Source organism: Gavialis gangeticus, unplaced genomic scaffold, assembly GCF_001723915.1.
Source record: "Gavialis gangeticus isolate Ggan-Ray unplaced genomic scaffold, GavGan_comp1, whole genome shotgun sequence".
Taxonomy (NCBI): domain Eukaryota; kingdom Metazoa; phylum Chordata; order Crocodylia; family Gavialidae; genus Gavialis; species Gavialis gangeticus.
In genome coordinates, this window is record NW_017728996.1 from 31,051,388 (window position 1) to 31,061,183 (window position 9,796).

Below are 9,796 nucleotides of genomic sequence, written 5' to 3' on the forward strand. Positions count from 1 at the left end.
TGGAGCCCATCCCATCCCAGCATGTCTCTCATCGTGATGTAGTTATATTGGACTTGAGTGTCTTAGAACAGGTAAGGAAGAAGCAGTAATGTATTGTAATTGCTTCCCATTTCCCCTGACTGTTATTTCTTCAGTTATTTCATTTTATGAGTAATGCATCAGAGCTAATAATTCACTGTTTGCATATCAACAATCCTGTGGACTGACTTATGCATAAAGCAGAGGTCCTGATGATCAGATATACTCTGGCTCCTTCATGCTACAACCCAGCACTTGGTTGCCCTAGAAACAGCTAGGCATTGAAGAAGTCACCTATACAGGAGGATCCTTTGATCCACCATGGTAGATTCACCAGAGTCTCATACACCGCCACCCCTACCTGTGATCCCAACAAATGGCACAGTAGGGGTGAATGTTGGATACTTCTGCATCCAACAAATCACTGACTACTATTTGAGAATTACTCAGATTTATGCTGAGGACTTGGCTAGCATTCATAGGCTAAAGGCTGAGTGAGTAAAAAGCAAGCCTCTGAATCATGCCAAACCCATTTTGACCCAGCTCCAAATATTATTTTGTCCCAGAAGCATATTAAACCAGGCCCTGGCCCACAGACCAGATCCAGCCCACAAAACTGCATCATCTGGCCCAAAGAGCTCTCCAAAGGTCTGGAAATGATGTGGCAATATTGCCATTCCCCCATTGCCAGATTTTCAGCCCCATAGGGAATGACTGGATCCAAGTATGCAGGGTCAGGCTGGTGCAGAGCTGAATCCAGGTGCTCAGATTGGGCCAACATGCTAGACAACACTCACGGACTGACTCCATGTGCGATGTGTCCCATGGACTGAGCTCACACCATTCATGCAGCCTATTGGATCATAAGGTTGGGTGCCATCGCATTAGACTGAAATGATGATGATGGTACCTAGAGGCAATGTTATCCTATAACCCTTAGCGCATTATATTACCTCTAGATATACAGCCTATGAAAATTAATTAGCGTTTCTCTTTGCATTCTGACATCTATAGATAATAAATTGACATCTATAGATAATCATGAACTCTGCATACATACAAAGCCCAGTTTTCTATTCGCTGTACACAAGCAAACTTGTTTTTGTACTTTGTAAGCAAAAACACTTTATAAGCATTTTAAAACTCGTATGCCCCCTAACACCTGTGGACAGACAGATAGTAGCATTCACGCGTACAAACCCATTTTGGCCGAGAAAGGCCCATTCAAGATACATTTAGAAAATAAACTAAATTGATCAGTTATCATAAATACCTTTAATACAAAGTAATGTCATTAGCTTCAATGGATCTAGCTGAGAGGACTTCCAACTTGTGCCGTAGGGCTCTGGCAAGGCTTTTGTGCACTCTACCTGGCTGTTGTATTCTAGCCAATGCTCAGATGTACAACTTAATATTTGATATTTGTTAATATTCACAAGTTTAACATTTGCTTTATTTTGGTACAACTTGATCACTCAAATATTTGCAAGAATGGAAAGAAGTTGGGTGTGACCACCCTGTAAACAGAATCATTGTTAAATATAAATTACTAGACACAGGAACTTCCTTGTATTTTTGAGCCATCACTTTCCAGTTTGATTCTTTCAGTAAGAGTAATTTACTTATCTTAGTCTTGCCAAGTAGAGAAGATGATAATCTGGAAAGTTTTCATGGAACGTAAAGCAGGGACCTTTCCTGCAGTGAAGCAGGAACAGGAGGAAGAGAAATAAAAAGCCTTTCTGCACTATGCAATGGAACAACCTGGACCAGCAGTACTAGCACCAGCATTAACACAAGTTTCTCAAATTTAAAAAGTTAGAGATGAGTCAAAGGCACAAGGATTTCAGTGTAAGCTTCCTGTTCCAGGGTTTTGTTCAGTCTGTTGTAGAAGCAGTGACAAGTATGTAGTTTGGTGATACTCTGTTTGGTCACGTAGGTTGACATTCTACTTCCATTTGGTTCTCTAAGTTGCCATCAAGTCAAACATGGGGAAAATGTTACCTCTGGACTTCTTGTAGCTTCAGAAGTGTTTACAGGGCTTTCGCTTGGGATCATAACTTCCTTAGTGTACCTGGGATGTATTAATAACATTAACAAACACATACCTATTTCTTAATCTTAAATACAAAATTGTTTAAAGCCTAGAGGAGACCTATTTCATGGAACTATTCATGTTAAGAACAAATTAAAATTAAGTATCTGCTATGCTGGATTGAGGCCTTTAGGGCAATCCAATTTCTTGCCAATCTCAGATTTTTGTCAAATGTTTAATTTAAAGGTCTGATTTGCAGGGAGAAGTGATACACTGTTGTGATGGGCTGTTGTTGATGTATTAGTTCCCTATAAGGACAGTAAGGATGGTCTTTTGGTAAAGGCACAGGAACAGGAATCCTCCAATCTACATTATTTTCTATGCCCTGATTTTCTGTGCGGCTTGGGGCAACTCCCCTAACTGTTCTATGCCATAGTTTCTTCATCTCCCAAATGGTGGGATGACAGTTTTTACGTATTTCACCAGGGTATCATGAAGACAGAGTGACAAGCACTCAACAAGTGACAAGCACACATTTAAAAAATACAGATATCAACCTGATAATGTATTTTTCCAAATGCAAAATTCCTTTGAAATCATTCAGTAAGTTACAATAAAATTACTTCAGGATTGAACCCAAAAATTGGGGACTACCACTGAAAACTATTTATGAACATTTTAAAACAGAAAACTCAAAAAGGGTATGTCAGTTATTAATTCATATTAAAAATGATTGATCCTGAAATTCTTGTAGTCCTGTGTGTCCTACGATGATCGCAAACATTTTTGCTAAACTCCCAAGATTCAAGAAGACAAAAAAACCTAACTTTTCTACCTCAAGAGCATTTATGTGATGATTTCCAAAACAAGATTTGAAAAAGAATGCATAACAGATACTGAATACCAATCAAACCTGAAAGAGTATGTGTGCCTTTATAGGTAAATGTCTGTGCATGGATCCCTACCCCTATGTGTGAGAAGAGATCTTAATGTACAATTAATTGTATCTCCCGCACTCCACTTCCTCCTGAGATGAGGAAGAAATATTGGTGTCAATTGCCAGCATTCTCCCCATTCCTCATAGAACTAGCCACCACAGAATTTTATTGCACTACGCGAGACTTAAAGCTATTATAGCCTGTATGCCTCTTAATAGCTTTAAGGAGTGCAAAGAAAGAATGAAAATTAATGGATTCCCTCCCCTCATAGCCTATAAGTAGAAAAAGCATGACTAGTCCTTAAGCCATCTTCCTCATTGCCAGATGCTCTACTCTAAACTGCATTAATGGAAACATTGTAGAAACACCTTTCAAGTACATTTTAAAAAAATGCCATTTACAAAAGAGGAAAATGTACAAAAATAAAAACGTATCAAGTGCGTATTAAAAATGAGTATAGACTTTTCATACACCATCTTGGCATAGCTAGCATATACATCAGGTAATTTCTGAAATTCATATCATCTTGTGGAATGTTGGTGCCTTCTGTACCATTCTACAGCAGTGCTGCTAATATTTCTTTTTGTCTCATGGTTTGGTAATTCTTTACTATTTCAATTTGAACAGTTTCCTTTACATTAATACAATGCTACAGTAATTTTAAATGGAAGCTAATTAATCAAATTCTGTATTCTGGTAGGTGTTTCTGTGTTTGTTTTCCAGTAGTGTAATTTAACATGTGTATGTTATGCCTAATCCTAGTCATGAATTGTAACAGATTAGAAAAAATAACATTACTTGTAATATCTTTGCAGTTGGATCCAGAAGCTAGCATTGTCCTAAAAGAACTTCAGGTGAAGCTCAGTAGTGTCCTGGATGAACTCAGCATTAGCTATGCTGCAAGGTAATAAACCTATTTAAAAAATCTGTGTGAATGGTGACTTCCTGTTATGGTTAGTCCATTGTGCCTCAAACCACAAAGAACTGTGCCTGATGTAAATGTAACCAATTGATTTAGATTGGTGACAGTTGTATGTCTTTACAACTTGCTGCTGTTGACCTAGAATGGCCTACATACCTCTGTGTGTGTGTGTTTGAGCAATTGGAAATGTACAGTAGTATCCTCACCTCCAAAGGAAACTAAAGCTGTGTGATGACATGAATGTATTAAAGAGACATGCCTGCCAGCTTCAAGAAATAAAAAAAATCTCATTTCCTCTTGCCAGATACCACAGTCAGCTTCTTTTTACTGTATGTGCAGGTGGTTTGATTCCCTGAGGCAACAACTTTCAGAAGTAGCCTGCCCCAGCCAGGGAGGCGGCTGGTTAAGCCTGCTTCAGATGGTCACTAGGCATAGCTTGCTTGGCTCATTTTTTCTGTAGGAATCAGCTAGTGAGCTCTACTCTCAAATCTATTCATTAATAAGTGTGCATGCTGCTGACCTGAATGAGGGTGGTAGCATGCCAACTATCTGTCTGCTATGTTTTGAAAAAGTATAAAGGTGCTTTTGCCTTTGCTTGGAAAGGAATATAAGAAAGAGAGGGTATTCAGGTGCTTACAAAAGAGAATGGCTGTGACAACTGCTCACTTGCTGTAGTGAGGTGAGTGACATGTTTAATTTTTCAATAGCAACTAATGCTAAAGATGAACAATCTGTGTGAATTGTTTTCCTTTTGTGTGTGTGCTTTCCCTACCTGCATAAAAAGAATGTCGTACTAAGTTTAAATAAACCACAATTGAGGATTACTTACTGAAAAAATCATGATTGCCTGAGTTCATTAATAATCTGAGATGAGGCAAATAATATTGAAAATGGGGTAACTTAGCAAGAAAGGAAAATGTCAGGTAAGAATTAAGTAGTGGATAATACCCATGCTGGTTCCCTTTGGCCTATTCTCTCCCTGTTTTAAAAGGTCACTGTCAAGTAGATGAAGCCTCAGGATTGAATTTTTCTAAAATTGATGTCATCTTTTGTGTGAAATAACATTTTCAGTTTAAAGAAAATATCTATAGCCACATTGTTAAAACAAGAATTTGTGATCCTTGGGGCCAGTAGTATTTTGAATTCTTCTGTAGACAAGCCAGGAGACAAAGCACTAGCAACCTGATAACCCTTCTCCCCGGGACTGTGCTGACATAAATAATGCTGTTAATCAAGTTGCTCAAAGGCCCTCATTCATGCTTTATGCTTTATTCTCTCCCTTAAATACATTCATACAAATGTTGATATGTTATGCTTGTTATGTCCTATAGCCAAAAACTAGCAAAGGATCACCTCAGTAGTTTTGTTGCTTCACTCTGAAGAAAACCCTAGGAAACCGTCCAGTACTTCGAGTCATACCTGTTCCTTTAGAGGCCTGTGCTAAGCAATAGTTTGCACTGAGCTAATAAGAAGCATGGGCAGCAATTTGCCAAGAATGAGACTATGTCTAGCTACAAGCAGCAACCACTGGTAGGATATATGAAAAAAAGAACATCTCTGGCAATCAAATTCATTCATTTGATTAATTTGAGATGCAACAGTACTATTTATTTTTTTACAGACATCCCTTTATTCATATTTGTACTATAGAAATATGGTATCTAACGGGGAAGCTATTCCAAAATTGGTGTGTGATTACATTTTATAGAACTTTTCCTGCTTACCAAGAAAATGTGTTCATGTGTCTTTTGTGTTGGATTTTTCATGATGGGTGAGCTGAAATAGCTGGGGTTTTCATGGTTTTCTGTTAATTTTTTGGCTTCTCTTTCTTCCCTCAATATTCTTCCTTTTTTTTTCAAACTTACCTATTCTATTTATCTATGATAACTTTTACAACTGGTTATCATATTTACTGCATCTGTCTTGCTGTACTGTGGATACAACAAATATTTAGCTTTGTTCTACTTCTCAAATGTGGTATCTGAATATCTAGTCTTGTATTCTTTAAATGTATTGATTGAATTAAATTAGTCTAAAATTTACCAAAAAGAAAAAATAACTGCAATATCTTTTTTCAAATTCCATACAAAGATACAGCCTTAATCTGCAGTCCCATCCATCAAAACTAAAAGTTTGAGTGACCGTGTTGGACTAGCAATGAAGTCTGCCTTACCACCATGTTATGCTATAATTAAAGACTCAGATTCACTTTCAATACGTATATTTTCCATCAGAAAATTCTCACTAGAATGGCTACAATGAAATGGACAATATCAAAAGGGAGAAATGTAGCAAGACAGAAAAACACAAAGGCAACAGTAAATAATTCTAGATTAACTATATGACGGGCCTGACAAAAGCCCTAACAGGGGGCCTGAGCCAGTCCAGACCCAGCAGGGTATAAAAGGAGGTTTTCCAGGTGACCAGAAAGCCAGTGAACAGGGGCTGTGAACAGGGTAAACAGTTCGCAGGAAGTTTGCAGGGCAGTTTGTGGGCTCTCCCCTGCTTTTTTTAGGGGCAAGTCTTTCAGCTTGGCATAAGGAAGCAGGAAAAAAAAAGGAACCCTTTGGGGCCAATGCAAAATAAACAGGCCAGTTCCAGCCGAGTTCACTAGGGAAGGTGTGCGTGGAAGAGGAGCAGTAAGAGAGAGAAGGCAGATAAAGAGACCCAGGGAAATAGCTGGAGGATGTCGCATTACCAGAGCCAGTGCCACTGCCCCAACTTGCACCTGTGAGGCTTCTGTCCAGGCAGAACTGCTCACCATTGACACTTCCACCTGGGTACAGGTTTGGCACCGTGGGGACTGTGGCTTGCAGGTTCCTTCCAGTGACGGCCAAGTCGAGGAGTGCCTGCAGTGTGAGCAGTGCCTCCTGGTGGTGTCTCTTAGGAAACAGGCAAGAGAACTACAGGAGGAGGTGGCGAGACTCAGAAGCATCCTCTGCCCTGAGGCATTCATTGATTCAATGCTGGAGGAGATGTCCAGGACTGTGGAGGAAGAAAAGCCAGACGCAGCACCAGAGAAGAGAGAGAACATGGGCACCCAAGAGGGTGCAAGCTGGAAGCTTGTGAATTCTGGCAGCAAGCAGAAATCTTCACCTCCACCAGCAGTCATTCATCTGGAGAACAGATATGCAGCCCTAGCAGCAGAGAGAAAGGAGCATGTTTCATTGGTGGTGGAAGACAGGCCAGGCCTCACCAAGCTGAGAAGGATCAAGATGACTGCTACCAAGAAGAAGCAAAGGGTGGTGGTGGTTGTAGACTCCTTTTTGTGGGGGATGGAGGGAGCCATCCAGCAACCTTACCTGTTGTCTTGGGAGGTCTACTGTTTGCCCAGAGCCCGGATCCAAGATATCATGGAGGGACTACTGAGGCTCATCCAGCCCTCTGACTACTATACATCATGTTGCTCATCCACGTGGGCACCAATGAAATTGGGGAAACCCAGAGTGTATCAAGAGTGACTACAGGGCTGTGGGTGCAAGAGTGAAGTGGTCTGTGGCTCAGGTTGTGTTCTCATTGATTCTTTCAGTCAAAAGAAAGGACTTGGGTAGGAGCAGGTGCATCCTGCAGACATCTGAGCCACAGACCACCTGGCTGCACAGCTAGTGTTGCCAGCAGGGATTTGGCTTCCTCGACCATGGGCTGTTCTTCGAAGAAGATGGATTGCTGGGAAGAGATGGGATCCACCTGATGAAGAGAGGGAAGAGCATCTTTGCAGACAGGCTCACTAACCTAGGAAAGAGAGCTTTAAATTAGGTTCACCAGGGGATTGAGACCAAAGCCCTGAGGTAAGTGGGGAATCAGGAGACCTGGAGGAAGTACAAGCAGGAAGGGGCAACAGGGAGGTACTCTCATACTTCCTGAGAAATCAGAGCAATCAACTAGTTACCTCAGCTGCCTGTACACAAATGAACACAGCCTGGGAAACAAGCAGGAAGAATTGGAAGTCCTTGTACAATCATGGGATTATGATGTGATTAGAATAATAGAAACTTGGTGGGATAGCTCACATGACTGGAGCACTGTCAAGGATGGGTACAAACTGTTCAGTAAGGACAGGCAGGGGAGACAAGAAGGAGTTGCACATTATGTAAAAGAGCCATATGATTGCTCAGAGCTCCAGTATGAATCTGGAAATAGGCCTTTTAAGAGTCTCTGGGTTAGCATCAAAGGGGAGAGCAACAAGCGTGATGTCACGGTGGGAGTCCACTCCTGACCACCAGACCAGGAGGAAGTGATGGATGAGGCTTTCTTCAAACAGCTACTGGAAGTTCCCCCATCACAGGCCCTGGTTCTCATAGGGGATGTCCATAACTCTGACATCTGCTGGGAGGGGAATATAGCAATGCACAGGATATCCAGAATTTTTTTGGAGAGTATTGGGGACAACTTCCTGGTGCAAGTGCTAGAGTGGCCAACTAGGGGTCATGCTCTTATTGACCTGCTGCTCACACACAGGAAAGAATTGGTGGGGAATGTAGTGTAGTAGTGGATGGCAACTTGGGCATCAGTGACCATGAGATGATTAAGTTCAGGATCCTGAGGCAAGGAAGGATGGAGAGCAGCAAAGTAAGGACCCTGGACTTCTGAAAAGCAGACTTTGACTCACTCAGAAAACTCATGGGCAGGATCCCCTGGAAAGCCAGACTGAGGGGGAGAGGAGTCCAGGAGAGCTGGCTGTACTTTAAAGAAGATTTACTGAGAGTGCAGGAACAACCATCCCACTGTGCAGACTAGCAAGTATGGCAGAAGACCACTTGGCTTAGCAGAGAACTCTTCAGTAAACTAAATCACAAAAAGGAGGCTTATAAGAAGAGGAAACTTGGACAAATAACTAGGGAAGAATATAAAACTGTTGCTCGGGCATGCAGGGATAAAGTCAAGAAGGCCAAAGTACAATTGGAGTTGCAGTTAGCAAGGGATGTAAAGGGTGATAAAAAGGGTTTTTACAAATATGTCAGTAGCAAGAGGAGGATCAGGGAATGTGTGGGTCCCTTACCGAATGGGGAAGGCAACCTGGTGAAAGGATGCAGAAAAAGCTGAAGTGCTCAATATCTTTTTTGCCTCAGTCTTCACAGGCCAGGTCAGCCCCCAGACTACTTCACCAAGCAGCACAGTTTGGGGAGGAGGTGAGCAGCCCTCAGTGATAAAAGAACTGGTTAGGGACTACTTAGAAAATCTGGATGTGGAGAAATCCATGGAGTCAGATGGGATGCACCCAAGGGTGCTGTGGGAGTTGGCTGATGTGATCGCAGAAACATTGCCCATCATCTTTTAAAACTCATGTTGATCAGGAAAGGTCCTGGATGATTGAAAAAGGGCAAATATAGTGCCCATATTTAAGAAAGGGAAGAAGGATTATCCAGAGAACTACAAACCTGTCAACCTCACCTCAGTCCGTGGAAAAATCAAGGAGCAGATCCTCAAGGTATCCATTTCTAAGCATTGGGGGGAGAAAAAGGTGATTAGGAACAGTTAGCATGGATTCACCAAGGGCAAGTCATGCCTGACCAACCCAATTGCCTTCTGTGATGAATTGACTGGTTCTGTGGATGTGGGGAGACCTGGGGATGTGATATACTTTGATTTTAGCAAGGCTTTTGATAAGGTCTCCCACAACATTCTTCCAGGCAAACTAAGAAAGTGTGGGCTCAAAGAATGAACTATAAGTTGCATAGAAAACTGGCTGGAGCATCAGGCTCAGAGAGTAGTAATAAACGGCTCGATGTCTAGTTGGCAGTCAGTATCAAGTGAAGGGCCCAGGGGTCAGTCCTGGGGTTGGTTTTGTTCAATGTCTTCATCAACAACCTGGAAGATGGCAGAGTGCACTGTCAGTAAGAGCAAGTTTGCAGATGACAGCAAGCTAGGGGGAGTAGGGTTAATAGT

The 9,796-nt window shown here is 41.6% G+C and overlaps 1 protein-coding gene across 1 annotated transcript in view; it reads left to right on the plus strand.

The window, feature by feature from the left end:
- The window catches only part of UNC13C (unc-13 homolog C), a 692,691-nt gene that overhangs the window by 567,514 nt on the left and 115,381 nt on the right, over positions 1-9,796 (plus strand). The window contains exon 25 of the mRNA XM_019504241.1: positions 3,804-3,892. Within this exon, the coding sequence (XP_019359786.1) occupies positions 3,804-3,892 (89 nt within the window). The remainder of the gene's footprint in view (positions 1-3,803; positions 3,893-9,796) is intronic.